The 22,901-nt window shown below is 42.2% G+C and overlaps 1 protein-coding gene across 3 annotated transcripts in view; it reads right to left on the bottom strand.

Moving 5' to 3' along the window:
* TMEM161B (transmembrane protein 161B) overlaps positions 1-18,197 on the bottom strand; it is a 53,271-nt gene extending 35,074 nt beyond the window's left edge. For 2 of the 3 annotated variants that reach the window (XM_063319642.1, XM_063319644.1), the window contains exons 1-2: positions 18,127-18,197; positions 7,662-7,765 (exon numbers count right to left, since the gene is read on the bottom strand). In XM_063319642.1, the coding sequence (XP_063175712.1) occupies positions 7,662-7,765; positions 18,127-18,129 (107 nt within the window). In that variant the 5' untranslated portion in view covers positions 18,130-18,197. Of the gene's footprint in view, positions 1-7,661; positions 7,766-17,779; positions 17,862-18,126 lie in introns of those variants that run through there. The other variant, XM_063319643.1, reaches the window with a different exon arrangement.
* Positions 18,198-22,901: the final 4,704 nt, after the last annotated feature.

The following is a 22,901-nucleotide window of genomic DNA, read 5'->3' as shown; positions in this document are numbered from 1 at the left end:
GTGGATGAGGTAGCTGGCCGGCTCCGGCGATATGAAGAAAGTCTCTCTTCCCCCCTTGTCTCAGCTGTGGAGAAACTGTCGCGGAAGGTCCAGCAACTTGAAGAGAATATGTTCTACTCCCCACCTGCACGGGCCAGCATCTCAGCTATTAGAAGCAGGCATTTCCCCACTCAAGAGAGAGAGTACAGAGGGTACACACCACGAGGCACCCTGTGGTTCTACCTGCAGGACCACGGAGAGGACATGAGGAAGTGGGATGGACAGCCTACTTCGATCCTGCGGACACGGGTACAGGAGTTGCAAGGAAGGACAACCACAAAAGGGGATCCCTCCAGGAAAAGTGCCGCCCCAGTTTCCAGTGGGCCGTTCCCCAGACAAAGCAGAAGGCCTGATCTTGCTTCTGATCCTCTTGAAGGAACTTCCAAGTCATTTATGCAAGAAGTGAGTAATGGATACTATGACGAGTATTAGGGGGGCCCTGCCTCCGGCCAGGTGGAGGAAAGGGACAACCGGGTTTATTGGACGGTGTGGATTCGATGGCCTGGCACATCAGACCCACAGGAGTATAAGACTCTAGTGGACACGGGTGCGCAGTGTACTTTAATACCATCAAGCTATAGAGGGGCAGAACCCATTTGTATTTCTGGGGTGACAGGGGGATCCCAAGAGTTGACTGTACTGGAGGCAGAAGTGAGCCTAACTGGGAATGAGTGGCAAAAGCATCCCATTGTGACTGGCCCAGAGGCTCCATGCATCCTTGGTATAGATTACCTCAGGAGAGGGTATTTTAAGGACCCAAAAGGGTACCGCTGGGCCTTTGGCATAGCTGCTTTGGAGACAGAGGAAGTTAAACAGTTGTCTGCCTTGCCTGGTCTCTCGGAGGATTCTTCTGTTGTGGGGTTGTTGAGGGTCAAAGAACAACAGGTGCCGATTGCTACCACAACGGTGCATCGGCGGCAGTATCGCACTAACCGAGACTCTCTGATTCCCATCCATGAGCTGATTCGTCAACTAGAGGTTCAAGGAGTGATCAGCAAGACTCGCTCCCCCTTTAACAGTCCCATATGGCTGGTGCGAAAATCTAATGGAGAGTGGAAGCTAACTGTAGACTATCGTGGTCTGAATGAAGTCACGCCACCGCTGAGTGCTGCCGTGCCGGACATGCTAGAACTGCAGTACGAACTGGAGTCCAAGGCAGCCAAGTGGTATGCCACGATTGATATAGCGAATGCATTCTTCTCAATCCCTTTGGCAGCAGAGTGCAGGCCACAGTTTGCTTTCACTTGGAGGGGCGTCCAATACACCTGGAATCGACTGCCCCAGGGGTGGAAACACAGTCCCACCATTTGCCATGGACTGATCCAGACTGCACTGGAACAGGGTGAAGCTCCAGAACATCTGCAGTACATTGATGACATCATTGTATGGGGAAACACAGCGGAAGAAGTTTTTGAGAAAGGGAGTAAAATAGTCCAAATCCTTCTGAACGCTGGTTTTGCTATAAAGCGAAGTAAGGTCAAGGGACCTGCGCAGGAGATCCAGTTTTTAGGAATAAAATGGCAAGATGGACGCCGTCAGATTCCAATGGATGTGATCAACAAAATAGCAGCTATGTCTCCACCAACTAGTAAAAAGGAAACACAGCCTTTCTTAGGTATTGTGGGTTTTTGGAGAATGCATATCCCAGATTACAGTCAAATTGCAAGCCCTCTGTATCAAGTAACCCGGAAGAAGAATGATTTTAAATGGGGTCCTGAGCAACGACAAGCTTTTGAACAAATCAAACAGGAAATAGTCCATGCAGTGGCCCTGGGGCCAGTCCGGGCAGGACAAGATGTTAAAAACGTGCTCTATACCGCAGCCGGGGAGAACGGCCCTACCTGGAGCCTCTGGCAGAAAGCACCAGGGGAGACCCGAGGTCGACCCCTAGGGTTTTGGAGTCGTGGATACAGAGGATCCGAAGCCCGCTACACTCCAACAGAAAAAGAGATATTGGCAGCATATGAAGGGGTTCGAGCTGCTTCGGAAGTAGTTGGTACAGAAGCACAGCTCCTCTTAGCACCTCAGCTGCCGGTGCTGGGTTGGATGTTCAAAGAAAGGGTCCCCACCACACATCATGCAACCGATGCTACATGGAGTAAGTGGATTGCACTGATCACGCAGCGAACTCGAATGGGAAACCCCAGTCGCCCAGGAATTCTGGAAGTGATCATGGACTGGCCAGAAGGCAAGGATTTCGGAATGTCACCAGAGGAGGAGGTGACGCGTGCAGAAGAGGCCCCACCATATAATAAACTGCCAGAAAATGAGAAGAAATATGCCCTCTTCACTGATGGGTCCTGCCGTATTGTGGGAAAGCATCGAAAGTGGAAGGCTGCTGTGTGGAGTCCTACACGACGGGTTGCAGAAGCCAGTGAGGGACAGGGTGAATCGAGCCAGTTTGCAGAGGTGAAGGCTATTCAGCTGGCTTTGGACATTGCCGAGCGAGAAAAATGGCCAGTACTTTATCTCTACACTGACTCATGGATGGTGGCAAATGCTCTGTGGGGGTGGTTACAGCAGTGGAAGCAGGGCAACTGGCAGCGCAGAGGCAAAGCCATCTGGGCTGCAGACCTATGGCAAGATATTGCTGCCCGGATAGAGAATCTGGTTGTGAAAGTACGCCATGTAGATGCCCATGTACCGAAGAATCGGGCCACGGAGGAACATCAGAACAACCAGCAGGTGGATCGGGCCGCTAGGATTGAAGTGGCTCAGGTGGATCTGGACTGGCAACGTAAGGGTGAACTATTCATAGCTCGGTGGGCCCATGACTCCTCAGGCCATCAAGGGAGAGATGCGACATATAGATGGGCTCGTGACCGAGGGGTGGACTTGACCATGGACACTATTGCACAGGTCATCCATGAATGTGAGACATGCGCTGCGATCAAACAAGCCAAGCGTTTGAAGCCTCTTTGGTATGGAGGGCGATGGCTGAAATATAAATATGGGGAGGCCTGGCAGATTGATTATATCACACTGCCACAAACCCGTCAAGGCAAGCGCTATGTGCTCACAATGGTGGAAGCAACCACCGGATGGCTGGAAACATACCCTGTGCCCCATGCCACTGCCCGGAACACTATCCTGGGCCTTGAAAAGCAAGTCCTGTGGCGACATGGTACCCCAGAGAGAATTGAGTCGGACAACGGGACTCATTTCCGAAACAGCCTCATAGACACCTGGGCCAAAGAGCATGGTATCGAGTGGGTATATCACATCCCCTATCACGCACCAGCCTCTGGGAAGACAGAACGATACAATGGACTGTTAAAAACTACACTGAGAGCAATGGGTGGTGGGACTTTCAAACACTGGGATACACATTTAGCAAAAGCTACCTGGCTAGTTAACACCAGGGGATCTAACAATCGGGCTGGCCCTGCCCAATCAAAACTTCCACATACTGTAGAAGGGGATAAAGTCCCCGTAGTGCACATGAAGAATATGCTAGGGAAGACAGTCTGGGTTAGTCCTGCCTCAGGCAAAGGCAAACCCATCCGTGGGATTGCTTTTGCCCAAGGACCTGGGTGCACTTGGTGGGTGATGCGGCAGGATGGGGAAGTCCGATGTGTACCTTATGGGGATCTGATTTTGGGCGAGAATAGCCAATGAATCAGATTGTGTGCTGTTAATTGCTAAGTAACACTGTCACTGTATGTCCTCATTGCTATAATTGCTATCAGTTGTACTACAAGTAAGGCACAGGGATGATGGGATAAGAACTGACCTCAGCAGCTGGCGCCCAGCAGTTTCCTCAAGATCTACATCTTCAGCCCACGGACTGTGAGCATGAGCCACACCGGGTGCACCAGTCACAAGCTCCGAAAAATACAGCATGCAACAGACCAGCACCACCCAGCATCTCACCTGCCCTGAGAGACTGTTCTAACAGATGGAGCCCAAAGCCGTGGATTAAAAGAACTCAACGGACACTTTGGAGGGATGACCCATAAACTAAGGGCATTATATGTGTGTATATATATATATATATATAAAACAGGGGAAAGTGGTGGCAATTCATTGGAACCTGCTGGGCATGGCATAGATGGTATGGAATAAGGGGTGGATAATGTCCTGGTTCCGGTGGGGATAGGGTTAACTTTTCCTGGTATTCCATGCCATGTGAGCCACGCCCACCCTGAGCTGCCAGGGGAGGGGGCAGGAAGTTGCTGCTTAAAAGCGGGCTGGGGCGTCCCGGGTCCGGCTGGTCGGCGAGCGGTGAGGAGCGGCGGTTCCGTAATCGCGTTTGTATATTCCCCTATCCGTGTTGTTGTTGTTGTTGTTGTTTGCCTGTTCCCTTTGCTGTTCTGTTAAACTGCCTTTGTCTCAACCCAAGAGTCTTGCCTTTTCTTACGATCCTTCCTGTATTAGGAAGGCACGTGCGAGCGGCACGTGGTTCTTTGTTGCCATCTGAGGCTAAACCACGACATCCATTAATTTATTTTTATGATGTGTGGTCCCAGCTGAAAAATTTGCTGTTTGCAAACTTTGCTGCAAAAAAAGACTTAACACTGAGAATCACACAGAAACCAGAGCAACTACCTTCTCATCCAAGACTACAACCTACACTGGAGATACTACCTTCTTCCTGTCTTTCACACGACCTAGAGAATGTGGGAGAAAGCAGAGAAATAAGTCTTCTGCGTTGTCACCATCTCCCAGATCAGAACTTGGCATGCTGAAAATACCACAAGTAGTTCTGTAGTGATGAAAATCAGCTGTGTTGGAACACTAGTTTTTCAAAATCTATCCTGCATAGATATAGTACCTAATACAGCAGAACAGAGCGAATTCCTGTTCTGTTTAAAATACTAACACAAATCAAACACTTAAACAACAATTTGCTCTTAATTACACAACTAAATTATGTTGCAAGTGATTCCTAATTACAACTAATAGGCTACAAGAGTTTGGGGATTTTTTTAGTTAATAAACCCTACACACCTTGCATTTACAATCTCAAAACCAACAGACATTTTCTTAAAGGTAGAGTGAAAAAAAAGAAAGAGTAGTTAGCATCTGCTTTAGCTTATAGATGTTTAAAACCGAGATCCCACAACAGATCACTCTGTAGCTTTGACATATCCAAGTTAGTTTAAATAGCAACAACAGCAGAGATATGCCCCAGTTAATTTGAATGAAGGGCATTAATGAGTGCACTACAAAACATCCGTTTTATCCTGTCTTCCTGAAGTGACCTGAAAACGGAATGTAGCTGAGCAACTTAAAAGCAACATTTTGTTAGAGAATGTTTTATTAGTCAAAAATGCAAAGGCCTATGTAGATATTTAGGCTGCCAATTCTTTGACTTCAATAAATATGAATATTCAAACTCTGTTCAAGCTCTGAAAATAACATTGTTTGAAAAAGTTTGTATTTCTTCACAAATTTAGATAAATAGTTTTTCAACTATGAAAAACAGCTGGAAACTCCATAAAGAAATAATTATCTTATGTCTACCTATTCTAAACATTCTTTTAAATTTTGTAGTGTCCACGTTCCCTTTTAATGGGCTTTGAACGCACACATACAGGCATCTTGGAACCAACTGGTCACTTAAGAGTTTCTAGCTTGTCTGGTAATGTGTTTATCCTCCCTCACATTTGGCAAGGGCTATCTGTAGACATTTCAGGCTACCTGCTTAGAAAAGCCTCCCAACCCATTGGAAGAAAGACACTTAAGACAAATAACTTAAAAAGCAGTTTTTGGTACCAAAGACTAGTTGAAGTATATTGACAAAGGAAAGGAGGGGCAGGAAGCAACTTTTCCTAAGAAAGCTGGACTGCTCAAGAGTGTGTCTGTACACTTACGTGTGTATAAAGCCCTCCACCACCCCACCCACACAGGTCTGTCAAAGAAAACACTGTTGGCAAAAAGACAGCACTAAGGAAAACGGGTTAACATAAAAGACAGTTTGTCAGCTAAACTACGAGGAGAACTGTTTTTCTTTCTGACATTAAAATTCAGATTCTTGTTGCAGTGAAGCTTCTGAATTGTTTTTATTTCTGGAACACAGCATTATTTTTGGCTCTTTAAATAATACTTGTATTCGGGAGGTTATTCACAATGACTGAAATTACAATGCACTAAAACAGTTCCCAGATAAATAGAAGAACAGTGAAAAGCAACAATGAGATTCTCAAGGCTACTAACATGAAAGGCAATAAGACTCATAAGACTCCCATTGACTTCAGCGGGAGCCAGATTCCATATGCACAAGTGCAAAAATCCTGCGCTGTGTATTTATCAATCTGCAGGTGCACAATGAAAACAGGAGAAAAGGATTACAAAAAGTATCTGAACAGCAAACCTCTCCCTGTATTTGGCACAAGGCATGACTTAGAACAAGAATACAGAAAGGCAAAACTTCACAAGAATGAACAATGTGGGTATAATACTGAAAAATACTTTAAAAAGAGCAACTAAATATTTACATTTCAAAATAAAAATTTAAATAAAACTTTTAAATAGGACATAAAAAGTAGAAAACATCATTTGAATAACTGCTAAAAAAACCACAATGGTAGTAACACACCTTAAAAATAAATGGTATGCAATTTCATATTCATTAATTTAATATTCTTTTTAGAGCACAAAAAAGGCGATTAACACCCTGCAGATGTGGTCAACAATGAAACTTCACACAATTAAGAGTGTGATTCCTCTGCATATTATTCACCTGACAATTACTGTTTTCCATTACACTTAACCAGTGACACCTAAACACACATCTAAACAACATTTAGAGTCATTTTTCCTTAGCGTCTCTTTGGGTGGTGAAATGGTGAAAATTAAAAAGTTGGTAACTCTGAGATGTACAGGAAAAAAGGCAACGGAAATTTATGAGAAACTGGTAAAACTCCTGTGGAGCTCATTATTATTCAAGGATACTTCTTCAGGAATCACGGAGTAGAGACTTGGTATTGTCAAAATTTTAACAATTAGAAAAGACAGCAAACTACATTCTAATCACACAAAGTGTTTTTCTTCCCAAACAAAAAAACACAGTGCCCGTGATTCTTTTAATATTTAAGATACTGATTTATATTCAAAACAGCTGCTCGTTTTCACTGTGATTATGGATACAGACACACAGGGAATGCTCCCCTTGCAACTCATTATGTCTGTTTGATCTATTGTTATGAGGAAGTAGTGTATTGAAATTTATACTAATCCTGTCCTATGAAGTATTAAAAAATAGAATTTTTAATAAATACCTAAGCACTCTTTAGATGCAAGGCTAATCAGCAGGTGGATGATCAAGAACACTGAGGCAGTGCAGAGAAAAAAATCCTTCCATTTTTCAGTGCCTTTCATTCAGTTTAGCTATTTAAGTATGTAATTTTGTCTTTAATAATATAAGAGTTGGATGACAGCTAACTTTATGACTCGTGCAATTAATAGCAATGAACAAGTGTGTTCTTCTGCAGCAACACTGTCTTTATACCTTAAGCCTATATGTCAGGTATTACAATGCTACAGTAACAAATTTAAGAACAGCAGATTAATTATTTTTCAAGAAAACAACCTAAATTAGTATGTTTTACTGTTACTACTCTAATGCATAATTGCATTACCATATTAACACACGGTATAGCAACTCTTTCTTATCTTACCTGCCACTACAGAGAAGCCAACGAGCAAGAGAATAGTGAGGTATGATCTTCTGTATGACACTAGCCATTACCATGGTAACCACCAACTGTACACCTATCACACCCTGTAGAGGAATAAGTTAATAACAAGTCAATACGTGTTTTAGAAAAGTGCTGAAGTACCTTTCAAAAAAAATAAAAAGTTAAAAACATCCTGTATGGTCAAGATAACATTTTTTGGTTCTTTTTAAACTAGAGGAGGAAAAAAATTGTTATATCACAGCTTTCAAGAAATCCCCTGGAACTTGATATAATCAGTTACATACTTCATAGAAGGGAAAAAGCATTGTCATGTCAGAGACTGGGAACGCATGTCCCTGTTTCACAGACTGTAAGGCCACATGTGGATGTGGCATTTCACAAGACATCATGCCTTAAAATTACATCACTGATGACAATTGTGGGTTTTGTGCTCTTTTCAGTTCTGACACGATTTAACAGTTGACGCTTCACAAAGCCACTGGAATTAACACTATTTTACTACATCTGCATCATGAATTTTCATTCTTAGACATTAACTTTTGGTTACTGCTAGTTACTAACAATATTTTGAAGTGAAAATATTTCCTTCTATATTGTAGAGGTTGGGAATTACACTTCACTAGCTTTGTAGTGATGCAATGTACTATAGAAGGTCAGGAAGCAAAAGTATTTCTACATATGGAACCAGTACGCAATTAAGCACTGGCAAATAAAACACAGATTACTCATACGCTTGAGAATCATTTTCTCCAAAACTCCACAAAGGAAAAAGTAAGCTTCATCCCCCAAGAACAGCTCATTAGCAGCACAGCAGGCAGTACTGCCATTGTTCAAACACATCCTCTCCCACTTAGCATACCTGTTCACTTGAAGGAAATTTAACCACACATTGTTTTTACAGAAGTTTCTCTCAATGTAAAGATAATCTGGGAAAGAAAAGACCAATTCTTACAGAATGGTGAAACAGCTGAGGTTGGACGGGACCTCTGGAGATCAGCTAGTCCAACCTCCCTTGCTAAGAACAGGATTAACTAGAGCAGGTTGCTCAGAGCCATGTATTCAGTCAGGTTTTGAATGTCTCCAAGGACAGAAATTCTACGGCCTGTCTGGGTAACCTGTACCAGCATTTGACCACCCTCACTTTAAATAGTTTTTTTCTTTCTTATGTTTAAATGAAATATTCTGCGTTGTGCCCACTGCCTCTTGTTCTTTCACCAGGCACCACTGCGAAGAGTCTTGCTCCACCTTCTTTATTCCTCCCGTCAGGTATTTATATGCATGGATAAAATGCCTCCTGAACCTTCTCTAGGCTCAACAGTCCCAGCTCTCTCAACTCTTCCTCGTATGACAGACAGTCCAGTCCCTTTACAATCTCTGAGGCCCTGCACTGGGCTCTCTCCGGTGAGCCTGTCTCTCTTGTACTGGGGAATCCCAAACCAGATGCAGCAGTCCAGTGTCTCACCAGTACTGAGCAGAGGTGAGCACCTTTTTCAACCTGATGGTGATTCTCAGCATAATGCGGCCCAAGGTGCTGCTGGCTGCCTTTGCCACAAGGGCTCATTGCTGGCTTATGCTCAACTGAATGCGTTTCCCGGACCCCCGGGTGACCTGACCCTGCTTCCACCACTTGCATACTTCCTATGTTTCAGGTTAGTCATGAGCTCCATGTTCATCCACGTACATCAGGATGGATTGTTCTTGAGCTTGAAGAAGGTGATCCCAGACCCCTCTTCTCTCCAAGACCATATCCCAGAGGATTCTTTCAGGCTGAGGCCTGATCAGGCCAAAGTCTGCTCTCCTGAAGTCTAGGACTATGAACCTGATACTTGTTTCGTATGCGTCTCTCAGGATCTTGAACTCCACCATCCCACAGTCACTGCGGCAAAGGCTGTGCAGCCTTCACATCACCGACCAGTTCTTCCTTGTTTGCAAGTTTGAAGGACAGCAAAGCACCTCTCCTCATCCACTCCTCAACCACCTGTGTTAGGGAACTGCCACCAAAGCACACAAAAAAGTCTCATGGATTGCTTCTGCCCTGCTGTGCTGTCTCTTCAGAAGATATCAGGGCAGCTGAAGTACCCAATAGGACCAGTGCCTGCAAACCTGAGGATTCTTCCCGTTGTCTGAAGAAGGCCTTATCTTCTACTTCTTTATGATTAAGGCTATCTACAGCAGACATCTACAACAACATCACCCACGTTGCTCTGCCCTCTAGTCCTTACCCATAAGCTCTCAGATGGTTCATTTTTCATCCATGGCAGACCTCCATGCATCCCTTCTGCTCTCTCACTTAAGAGCAAGTCCCCTTCCTCCCTATCCCAGCCAGTCCTTTTAAAGGGCCTGCATGCATCCATGGCAGCACTCCAATCATACGAGCTATCGCGTCACATCTTTGTTATCCCAATGAAATCATAGCTCTGCAACTTCATACAGCCCCCTACTTTCCTATTTTCTCCCCAGGCACCATGCATTAGTGTACAAGCAGATCAGAGATGCACCCAAGTGTGCCAATTTCCCAGAAGACATATAAAAGCTTCTCCCTCATAATGCTGGCCTCATTATCTGTGTACAGTTGTTTTCTTGTTTGTGTTTCTACACTTATGTGAGCCCCCTTCTGCACTGTTTAGTTGTTTTCAAGGACTACTCTCCACATCACCCTACATCCTTTGCTTATCAACTCAGTCCACCACTTTTTCCTGTCAACTTGTGAGTCATCACCTCCGTTCTCCCTCAGTCCTAGTCTAAAGCTCTCCATACTAGTTTGGACAGCCTGTTGGCAAAGATGCTTTTGCCCAACTTGGTCAGATGGATGCTGCTCCTTCCTAGCAGTCCTCAAAACTCAGAGAGGGTCCTATGGTCATACAAACCAAGTCCCTGCTGTCAACACCTGCTATGGAAACAGCTGTTAAACTACAGGATCCACCACTCATCATCAACTTTTCCCCTCCTCATCAGCAATATTTTCCTTGGTCTTAAGTATTGTACTAAGGAAATTTCTCCTCTTTTCTCCTTTTAATGCTTTTTTTCATTTAAATATATCAGAAATTGTGTCAATACTGCTTTTATGAAAAAGTATAGGCAGATTAAATGTTACAGGTGATGTCCAGTATCATCCTTTATAAAACATGATTAAGGGAGATTAAGAAAGCATAAATTACCTTTCAGCATTTGTAAACACTTTCACTATGTTACCACACATTTCATAACAAAGTGTCAAGTATAATTTAGAAGTACTTATTACTTTTTATAAGTTGAAATAACACCTTTGGGTGTTCTTTTTCAGATATTATTAAGTTTCTTTAGTACTGAAGCCTCTCTTTGCTGATTTGCCCCTCCTCTCCTTGAAACTTCTACTGCTTCTTTACATTGGTGCCATCAGTTTTTTGAGGTACCTCAAAAGGTAACACCTCACGTTTCCTTATGCTCCATGTCACCAAGACCAAGGATGAAGATCAGGATTGAAAACTGTATGTATATACCTTTATTAGGGATTCTTCACATCTTGGAGTCCTGTGCATAAGATTACTCAAACCAGTTCCCTAGCCAAGGGGAACTGTACTTAAAATGAAAGGAAGCGTTATTAAACAAGCTGCCTGCATAATAGATTTATTATATATAAATTACTAAATTGCTCAGGAGGTATATAGTCTGTTTACAAAACAAACCATGCATTTTAAAAATCAAATGTTTATTCTGATCACTTCACAATAAGCCACTTCTACTCAATATGTGAGAGAAACCATTGTGCCTCCACCTAGCCTGCCTACCAAGCCATGATCCTCAGAGTTCACTATCTCAGTGTAAAGTTACATTAATATTTCTCTAGAATAACGTTTTTATTAGGAGGACTGCCTAATCAGGTGCTAGCCTGTATCTTCAATTACTCCTAAGGCTTTCTGTTCATAAGGGAAAGAAAATGCCTTTTGAACTCAAGACAACAGGACGGAAAAATAATGCAAGTCCAGACAGTTATTTGTTTGGGTTTTTTTTTTTTTTTTTTTTTTTAATACAGTGTAGCAAGTCCACTAGCTGAGCTAAAATACTTACAATTCAACAAACTATTTAAAAATGCACCTACAGAAACCCATTTCCTCACTCACGTGAAAGCTGCAAGTTGTAACTGAGCCCACTAGGATCATTTTGTCTTAAGCCACTGCACATCTCTCCGCATCCACCCCACCCCCTTCCAGCAGAAATTCACCGTACCCGCTCCCATAAAGGTTACTGCTATATTTATTAAAAATAGAAATACCTACACAAAAAAAATTCAGCTTACGACTGAAAACAACCTCGTAAATTTTAAGCCATTAAAAAAAATTAAAAACATTTAAAAAAATCAACAATGATATCCCTAATCTGAATTTTAAATCTGACTTTGTGGTGGAAATATCCTTCTGGTATTTTTCTACACTGCAAGCAATTAAAAAAAATTTATACACACACTCACTTGATCAGGGTATTTTTCTCTTGATTCCTGAAGGTTAGTAATCAACCACGAACAATACGTTAAGACACTACAGCTGTCACATGACATTAAAAAATTCCACTGCATTAATCTTCTTGCAATCAGCCCAGAACACATGGCACAGGCATACAGTAGCTGATATGCCACTCAAAATAACACGCTATATGCAAAGCACAACATTTTTCCAGCTCTACTCTCTTACCTGTAGATGGTTACACACTACTTATATGCTTATTAACACACTCTGGAAAAACCTACAATATCCCGAACCATTTCACATTATAACACCAGAACACATCTTTTCCCCACCCCCACACACAAAACCACAAAATACACAGTTCATTCCAATCAGGCTCTGTCTAGATCAAGTCTCTCACATACTTTAAAGTCTTCCCATTACCACTAATATCAGTTTAAATTCAAAACCACTTGTTTCAGGGATATGAAGATTAGCTGTTTGTTCCCACCAATATCTAATATCCTGTACTTGCCATACTCTAATTTAGAGGACAGAGTTTAGAGCCTAGCCAGAAATCCGTAACTTAAATAAAAAATTCTGTCCCTGCTTAATAGAGTATGATACGTGTTTGAGGGAGAAGATGCTCAAGGGCAAAGTCCACAATCACAATAGCGTTTTAAGGGCCTCTGGTGAACAAAACCTGGAACCCACCAACCCACATGACCTATGATAAAGTAATTGAGCATACAATCATTGACAGGCATGACTCAACAGTAATACAAGCATTATTCACCTCTTAGATGAGGAACTGCTGCACAGATTAAATAAAGGGTCTGCAGTTTCAGATCAGTTTGTGGAAAATGACATTATCTGAATCCATTTCATAAGACCTTCAGCACTCTCCGATTCCACGTAACTGCATGTCCCTATCATGCATCAAGTTTGCAGCTTGGAATTTGAAATCCAAATTCAAGAGAGAGAGAAGTCAGGATCTTGCTGGTCAGAAACATTTCTGTCAATCTGTATAACACCAAGAAGCACTCAGCACAAAGAAAAGATGACTATAGAAGATAGTTAAGTTGGTTTTGCTGCAAAACAGAGGCTGGCAAGGCTGGTGGTCAAAGACAAGACTGAAATATTACAAGCTCTTCAGGAATATGCTGTCTAATAAACTGCAGTCTGGCTGCGTTTGTGACAGTGGAAGGTCTTTAGTTAGAGGTGTCTTAAAAGTCTTGAGCACTGTGCTCAGTTCCAGGTCCTTCAGTAAGTATGGCATTCTTACTTTTGCTTGTGCAACACAGCACGTTTTACAAGAAAGCTTTTAATAAAACATAGCAGAGAATGCATAAGTTGTCTACAAGAGAAGTGTCAGCAGCTACTTTAAAGGAAAGATTGCCAGATTTCTTCAAATTGTGAAACAAAGACAACAGGCCTAAAAGGCAACAAGGTTGTACAAGGTTGAATAAAGTATAACTTCAACTTTGATTTTCACAGTCTGTATCTTTTATACTACACACCTGGAGACACTGTTGCTGATAAACAGGAGAACAGAAAGTATGAATAAGCAATGAAGATAAAGTTAAAAAAACCCTTATCTACAAGTTAAGAGCACTTATAATACACCAACAGCTATCTCAGAATAGTAAACAAAAAAAAAACCAAATTTTTTAAAATACTTCTGTCTAAAGGACATTTTTCTTTTCATCATTAATTGATTTACAGAACATACAGATCAAAGATAGCTAAGGTTAATAGTTTTATGCCAAGACACCACTCCAGTCTCCTTATTTTGACCTTGCCCAAGGTTATTCTCCCACACCTGTCATAACAGGTCAGCTTTTTCCCTCTTTTTTTGCCCTACCACCTAGGTATTACAAATAATTCAAATACCTAGCTTTATGCAAGACTTTGAAACTACTTGTTCCCTAAAAATAATGACCTCCTCCACTGCAAGATGAGGGCCCTGAGCTGCAGTCAAACACTGTACGCACCAGGACTGCAGTAGCCATACAACTGCACGTGTGAAAAAGCAGGCAGTAGAATCCAATTTACCACTTCAGCTTCAGAAATGCAATGCCAGCTACTTACTTTTCTGAAGTGGCAAGTTTTGTAAGAACAAGACTTTTACACAAGTGCACTGGAGCATTCTATAGATGTTAATTCAGGGCATATCAATTTCTTTAAATGGTAGCACACAAACATACTAAAAAGGTGGTGAATTTTCAAGTAAGAAATGGAAAAGCTTTTGTATTAGTAGCAACCAGCAAGATCTCTCAGGATAATATAACAAATATTCTTATCTTCTGCAACTCCAAAGTGCAATGGTATTTGTGAAGCCTGGAAGCTAAATCGATACAACCTGTTTGAAATGTCATTTGATGGATGACACATTATTGCTCCTGCTATTAGATGAGACTCTTCCATATGCAAAATTTTGTCTGCATGTATATGTGTGTGCTCAAGCTGCAGCTTGCAAAAAGCAAGACAGTGCTCTCCTGAAACATAAATGCAATTCAAAATTGTTTGCTAAATAGTAGAAACCATTATATGGGATGGCCAAAGAAAAGTGAGCTCACTGTGCAAAGTGTTTAAAATGAATGCTTTCTGTGAAAAAGACTACTTTCACAAAATACCTATAGTCAGAATGATATCTTGTAGAGCTAGCAATCTAAGGCAGTTCAAACCTTACTATTTGTAAAAAATCAGACATTCATAAAGCTAATTTTGGGGAAAAAAAAAAATCTATGCCAAGCGACCTCTTCATATTTTATTTTTTTTTTATTTCTTCACGGACAAGTTTTCCCTGAATTTGTAATTTCCTACACCTACCATTGTTTACAACACAGCAGGGATGAAACAACGATGCATAAAGTCGCATGAAGAACAAACAAGGAACTCGGGACTACCACCAAACTGTTCACCTTCGCAGGTCTTTCCCGCCCAAAGGTTACTTCCCTCTTGATCAGTGGCTCTCCACATGTTCAAAGGACAGCCATGAACTGCTAGATGAAAGCAGTCACCAGCAGTATGACTCCCTCTGAAACAAGGTGTTTTGTTTAAAACCAAAACTATATTTCAGTCAGCCAACAGCATTCTACCTGACAGTCTGGCTTCTTTTTCCACTGAGGCTCTCTAAGCACCAAGATTACTGAACTAGTGATCATTAGGCTGTCCTGGTTTGAGGTAAAACAGAATCAATTTTCTGTTTTGTAATTTTACTTTTTAGCTGGGCCTCTTCTAACTGACTAAACTCTGAAATTAACAGCACATTGTTCACAAACTGTTCACTCTCAGAGTGGTAAGACCTAATTATATCAAGGAATGGTATGCACAGAGGCTCTTGGTTATACTTATCGCTATAACAACCAAGGTCAGATAACTTCGCTGTTTGCCCCATTGGAGGGTTGGAGGTGGAGAAGCATAGAGGGGTCACAGCTGTAGGGCAGAGCAGATGGGACAGGAGACCCAAAACTGACCAACAGGGTATTCCCATATGTATCATGCTCCATATAAAAGCTGAGGGATCAAAGCATCAGTTATCTTTCTTCAATGGCCGACGTCCAGGGAGGACCCTGTCTGTTCATCTGCCTTTGATCCCAATACGAGCATTCCTGACTCCAGATCTGAATTCAGCTCCTGTCCATCCCTGACTCCAGTCTGGGACTTTCCCTGTGTCTGCTGGTGATGCAATCGTCATCCTGGGAGCTGGATACGGTTTTGTATATATTGTATACTTTTTATTATTACTATTTTATTATTATTTATTATTTCATTATTTATTAATATTTTCATTAAAGTAGGTTAGTTCTTTTTCTAACCTCATAAGTGTCTTTATCTCTTTTTCTCCCCTCTTTGGAGAAGGGGAGGGGAGGGCCACGTGTCATTCTGATTGGCCAATCCAGCCAAAACCACGACATAGGCAAATGGAGTTATTGCTGTAGAAGTCTCAGGACTGGAGCAAAAGCATTTATAAAGTCGCAGAGTTATCATTATTACTGAAGAAGCCAATACAGAATTAGTGTTTTGCAGAACACTAATACATATCCAATGTATTATTAAACTACAAGTAAAACTAGTTCAGAGAACCAATCTACTACAAAGGGAAAAAAAAAGATTATATTCTATTATTACTACTCATAGATTTTAAAGATCTAGTTTACCCATGCTTCCCCAATAAACACAAGTAGGAACTATGGAAGCTCTCACTTTCGAGACCGCTTGTTTTTTAAATAGCTGACTTTGCCATTACAGGAGTCCTTCCAAGTATAAGAAGTGAAAAGTCTCTAATGCCTCTGCTGAACAGTCTAAAACACCAAGGCCTTGCATAGTATTAAGATACTTGTGCAGAGTTTAAAGTTGTGAACATAACTGGCATTGCAACTATGCAGACAAGTCCTGGCTGTCCCAACTTGGCAGAGCACTGCCAGTAAATTGTTTTGGTGACTTGATTTATAAGCCTCTTGATGCAAAAGAAACTGATGAACATTTCATTCTGCTGTTGCTTTGGAACTGGAGAATACAGGTTCCAAACTGAACTATCGTCTTTTCACTTTGCTTACGTCATGGAATCACACACAAAGATTATTTGTCCACACTGCCAGCAACTAGCAAAGAAAAGTGGACCTGATTTTTCAACCTCATCAGGCAACAGAAGGAACCACTCAGTTTATTTAGATAAGGACCTACACTGAGAGGAAAAGCTGTATTTGCTTGCAACTTTCCAAAAACAGCTTCAAATACAGAGCTAGATGATAGCACCCATGCACTCCTGCAAACGACAGGAATCTCTCAAGACCTTTTGATTAAATATTCTAACCTCTACAGAAAATAAGAAAAAAAGAATGGAGGAAAAGACAGAACGAAAAAATACCTACACAGTTCCTTTCTGATTTCAAAACATACATTATTTAAAAATAGCTTACTAGAATCAGATGAATAAATATTTCAGTATCAGAACAGTTAAAAGTGAGCTTTTACTCCATGTATAACTCTACAGTGTGTTCCCTACACAAGGTGTCCATCATTTGAACACTATATTGCTACAGTTAAAACGGCATATTGACATTTATTTCCATATGGAAGATAAATATATGTGTTAATGGGACATACAAAATATGTTTTTATACCTGCACTCATGTATCCCTATGGTGCTCCATATCTGTAAAATAAGTATGTTAAAGGCAGAACCAATCAACTCAGGTGTTTTAAATGGTTACTAGGACCTAAGTACAAAATTAAGCGTATCTTTATAGTGAATGAGGTCCATTCATGAAACACTATTAAGCACTATTTAAGCTGCAGTATCCAAACATGCTTATGTCATTAGCGGCAACTACACCAGTCAAACTTTGCTCTCCTGTTACTGTCTACATTATGAGGAGCTCATCCACTGTGCATTATGCAGAGCACAATAAGTTGTGTCTGTGCTAAAACATCTGTCAAGAAAAGTGATCTGAGGCAGAATTTTTCATAAACCAAACGTATTTGCGTATACTACTGGCTGCAGTGTCACCCAGAGCGCTGAAAATGAAGAAGCAGTAGTGAAAACCAAAATGTTTAGCAAAGGTTTCTAGATACATTCCAGATCACAGCTAATTAAATAATCAATTTACAGAGGATTTGAACAGGCAGTTGTATATACTTAGAAAAACACACCTTAAACCTGATACAGACCATAAAGCGTAGCAGCTTGCTCCACTTCTCAGTGGAAAAGCAGCAAAAGAGGAAATAACCGCTGGGAAGTACAAACGTGCCGGTGTCAGGTCGCCGTGAGGAAGCAAAAGGCACGGTGCTTTCTTAATGAGTAACTAATAAGGGAGATCAACGGAATCAACGGAAAACCCTCCCTCCACCGTTCCAGACGTCCCCAAACCCGTTCCTGCCGCCGAGGCGGGCCGGGGACGGCAGGGCCTCAGCGCCAGGACACCGGCGCCGCCGCCCTCGGGCTCAAGAGGGGCGGCCTCACCCCACACCCCTTCCCGCCCCCTCTCCCCGTGTCCCCCCTGCGCTGCCCCGCTCACCATGGTGCTCCAGCCGGCCCCCCCCGCCGCCCCTCCAGCCGCCCGGCCCGGCCCCGCTCCCAGCACATAAATCCGCCGCCGCTCCCGCCGGCTCCCGCCCGGCGCACGGAGGTCACGCTAGGACCCCCCCCTACGCTCCCCGTCAGACTGAGGACCTCCCTGTTTGAGCTGCGTAACTAACTGCCTGCGCAGACGGGCTGGCGGCGCGCCCGGATGGCGCCTCTCCGGCCGCTTCTTCTGCACCTACTTGGACTATAGAATGGAGGCGAAGGGGAGGTGTCCATCAGGGCAAACGACTCGCAGGTTTCTTTGTGCCATTCCGGTCAGGCGCTACATAGGCAGCCAGCGCCTGGAGGGAGAGGCGCATGCGCAGAAGTAGAGGGTGAAGCCGGAAGTGCCTCTGGGGAGGGAACGACCCCGGGGACCGCGCGCCGCCAACGTCTTTTAGCGGTTCGCGGTTCCAGGGGTCGTTCCCGCCTATCCCTGGTAACGGCAGCCGTTAACGGCGATCCCTGAGGGGATGCGACGGTCTAGTGTGGCCTTCCGGCAAGCCCTGAGGAGAGTGGGGTCCGCCGCTGCCTCCTGGGCCCGCCGATGTGCTGCCGAGGCGGCAGCCGTTTGGCCTGAGGGAAATGTGGCCTTCCCGCCGCTTTCCCACGTCAAAATAATATTTGCCCTGTCACCTCTGGTGGCGTTTACCGCATGGTTCCTGTCTTAAAAGGGATTGCCTTCACAGCCAGCCCCAAAAGAGCGGCGGCAAATTGTGGTTATCTCGTAACTGAAATAACAAAACAGCTTTGCTGTAAATCCGGCTGATTTAAACGTACCATCATTTGTGAACTGGAAAGTGAAGCGCAAGCATTCCGCTTGAAGGGATAAGTAGTATTTTTACGGAAAATATGTATTCACATCCATTGGTATCGTGACAAACTTTGCCTGCCTTTCAGCGAATCCCAAGGGGGGAATTCCCACTGAGTCTAAATCTCGCTCAACCCACAAGTAACAAGGAAAAGATAATTTAGTAACATCTTAACAACTGTCATGGAGACTTACAAACTGTGACTTTCTGACATTTTTAATTGTTCTTTTGAAAAAGGTGGTGGCTGAAAGACAAACCTAACAAAACCCACTCAACCTCACAATAATAAAATAATACAGCAAATGGACATCAAAGGAATTCCTCTCAGATACCAGAGATTATAGTACCAGGGACAAAGACAAGACAGTTTTGACTTGTTCAAGCCATTTCCTTCTAGTCAACAAGTCTCGGGTGTCCCAATTTATTAACATTAATTTGGCAATGTTTGTGGCACATGTAGCAGGGTAGAGAAGAGCACTGTCGGTTTAAGAAAACAACAGATTCTGAAGTCGTTCTGTGTACAGCATTAATCGTGTGTTCCTGGCACACAGAATATTAAAGAAAATTAGTAAGTTCTTAATTTTTTAGGCATTTTTTAGGCATAAATTTTTAGGCAAAGCTACAACTGAAAAGCATTCGTCACTGTAGGAATAATAAGAGATCAGATGCATTTGGAGAACAACTGATGTGAGACACATTTAACACTTCTGAATATAAAAGTCTCAAAATTGTGTGTCTTTTAAAGGAAATTCATAAGTTCGCTGTGGATCTCTTTGGCATGAGATTTCATCACTGATAAGAATTTGGTGACATTTTATGAAAATTAAGCCATCAAAATTGATAACAAGGAGAGCTGTTTCATTAACTGAAAGAAGAATTACATATCGGTTGGCTTGAACTCTAACAAACAAGTATGAGTTCAGAGCCCTAGTATTTTAATTCCAGTGTTGCTTAAAGGGTGTTCAACAAAAACAATCAATATTCACACAAAAATGGGGCCAAAGTTGTTGTAATCACCGTGCAAAAATGGATTTTTTTAAAGGATTTATATGGGCTGAGTAGGACCTTTGAGGGGAACAAGCTGAAAAACATTGTCCCATGCTTTATCCAGTGCCGCTGGTACAAACACCGTCTCACCTGCACTGGTGCTCTCCTAGACCCTCTTGTCTCGCACAGTGGGCAAGTTTTAAGAAATTGGCTGGAGCAGAGACATCCTTGCTGCCCGTGATGCCTGGATACAAGGCTGCGTTAAGCGGAACACATATGCCTCTTTCTTCAGGAAACAGGCAAGGCTCCCCAGAGATACCAGCCATTTCTGGACTGTCAAATGTGGTCTCAGCAGCCTCTCTGTTCTCTTTATTCCACAACATTAAACTCTTTTTTCCTCCAGGCTACCATTTCCTCCCCCATGACAAGTATTATTCAACCTCCACGGGAAAAAAAATCAATTTTTTGCCTAACATGCAACATGTTATGTGGCAACTAGCATGACTTAAACTCTACTTTAAGCAGACAAGCTTGCCAGCTTTGCCGAATGTATGCTGAGATCACATCATTAGGGGTTCAGAAAAATTTTCTGCATGTGGGAAGAAGCAGGACTCACAATGCTGATGAGAGCTCTAGGAACATTTTCATTGTGATCTCTAAGGGCTCCTTCTCAAGCTTGGTATTAGAGCTGATCACTGTCCCACCTGCTTTACGAAGATCATTTCCACTGCTGTGATTTGAGACGAGCTGTTTCATCAGCGGTTTAAGTGCATGTGACCATAATGATGCTGCACCACAGGTCTTATTCTGCTGTCATAGTCACAGAAGTAATGACTTCCAGCAAAGAGAGTGAGGGAGACATCATTATCTTAATCAGATTTAGTGAGAAAATATCTAAATAGGGTCCTCAGCCTTCAAAGTTCCTCATGATGTCACAGTTAATGAGTTGTCAGTTTTATATCCAGCAGACCTTAATGCCATTGGGGCTATAAAGGAAGCTTAGCAGAGCTGTGGCACAACTGTTCCTGACACAACTAGGTTATGAAATAACTTTGCACTCAGATATGGCAGCAGTCTTGCTCCAGACAAAGGCAGAGTCTCAAAGAAATGCAGAGGAGGAAAGCTTCTGTCAAGGAGATTCCCTTTTTTCAAGTCTAAGGAGATCTAATCTCATGGTTATCTGTGGGACAGCACTTAGCTGTCAGGAGGTGGTGTCAGTGTTTTGGTGACTTCCATCTGATCCTCATCACTTGAAAGTGAAAAAATGTTATAAATGTTTTTGAAGGTGCATTTTATCTCCCAGCTTCCCACAGGCCAAGAAATCTTCCTCTAGAAAATGAGCCTGGGAAGAGTAGAAATGCTTACAGACATGAGAAGTCTGCCATGTAATGTTAAAGCAAGGCAACTGAGCTGCTGAAACAAAATTTAAGAGAATATTTATTTTATTATAATACCATCTGCAGTCCCTAGATGACAGGACGGTAAGCAGAAGGTAAGTTTAGATCAACAAGGGCCAATTAAAAAAAAAACAGAATGCAGTTTACTCAGCAACATTTTAAACAAGTTGCAGGAAAAGGTACTGGAAAGAATAAGAGCTCCACTTCCTACGATATGCTGGGATTTGAGTTGTCCAACATAAGCCAACACATAAAACATGTATTTGACATTAGAGTTTACCCACCAGACAAGGGAAGTTACTATTATTTTGTGAAGAGGAACCTGAGATAAAGCCAGATAAAGCTTACCTAAAATCACTGGGTTTCTCTATACGTAAATAGATCTCTGTAAATATGAGAAACATTACAATCCTATGTCAGTGCAAAGTTTATTTTTAAAGGAAAGTTTATTTAAAGGAAACAATGGGAACACGTGTCATTGCAATGTGTTCTGTTTATCCTGAACTTTCCATTTTGGGGGATTCTTTCAATTTTTGTAAGGTGAAGACTATTAAGAGACTCACTTAAAACCTAATTCTACACATGAGAGGATATTGAAGAAAAATGGTGGTAAAACCATCAAAATCTGCTCCAGAGAGGGCTCATTATTTTCTTTTTTGGAAGACAGCGTGTCAGGCTGGAAAATTTCTGTTTAGATGAATAATTCTGAATCTTCTGAGTAAAATAAAAATATTTCCCAGCCTTTCAAAATAATAACATAGGCACTTTTAGCATACAAAATGGGAGGGGGTTTACCTGGTGGTTCTCTTGACTTGAGTAGGTGGCCGCTCAGCTTATTTGAACTCGTCCTGTGAATAGTGGGGCTAATGAAGCTTGGTTTCCTGTGGATTTCTGTCTCATGATTGACAGATTAGAAATGCACGTTTCTGTTTTAAGAAGGTGTCTGTTTGTGGCATTTGCAATGTCTCTGGCCTACACACAGGCAGTGTAATTATAATTGAGAATCTTACTTTACAAATGTGATTGATGCAGGCCAGTGGGTTCCAAACTGAATGAAAAATCACCAGCCTACGGATTCACACGTCCATTTGAGTTTACATATAGCCACGCTGCAGGACCATATATGCCTCATTTTCATAGGAAATCAGGCGGGAGAGAAAACACTTGCATTTGTGCCACCAATGTTTTCATTTCACCTGTGTTACCGTGCCATAAGACAGAAAGTTATGACTACAAAGGCTGTGGGTTAATTTTTTTGTGTATGTGTGTAGTAAGTCCCCTCACAGGATCCTGGTCTGGCCAGAGATTTTGAGAGATTAATCCCCACCCCCAACCTCTATCATATTTTGTAATGATGAGAAAATTATTTTAACTATGTATGGAAGTACATCTTTTTATATATTGGTTCCCATGGTTATGCCATGCACGCACACATTCACACACACATATATATATAGTTATATGTATAGAAAACTTCTGTTATCTAAAACACATGCTCTTACAAATGGGAACAGAGCAGACAACAGACTAAT

The sequence above is a fragment of the Chroicocephalus ridibundus genome, chromosome Z (genome assembly GCF_963924245.1).
Source record: "Chroicocephalus ridibundus chromosome Z, bChrRid1.1, whole genome shotgun sequence".
NCBI lineage: Eukaryota > Metazoa > Chordata > Aves > Charadriiformes > Laridae > Chroicocephalus > Chroicocephalus ridibundus.
This window is presented reverse-complemented; position numbering and strand designations above follow the sequence as displayed.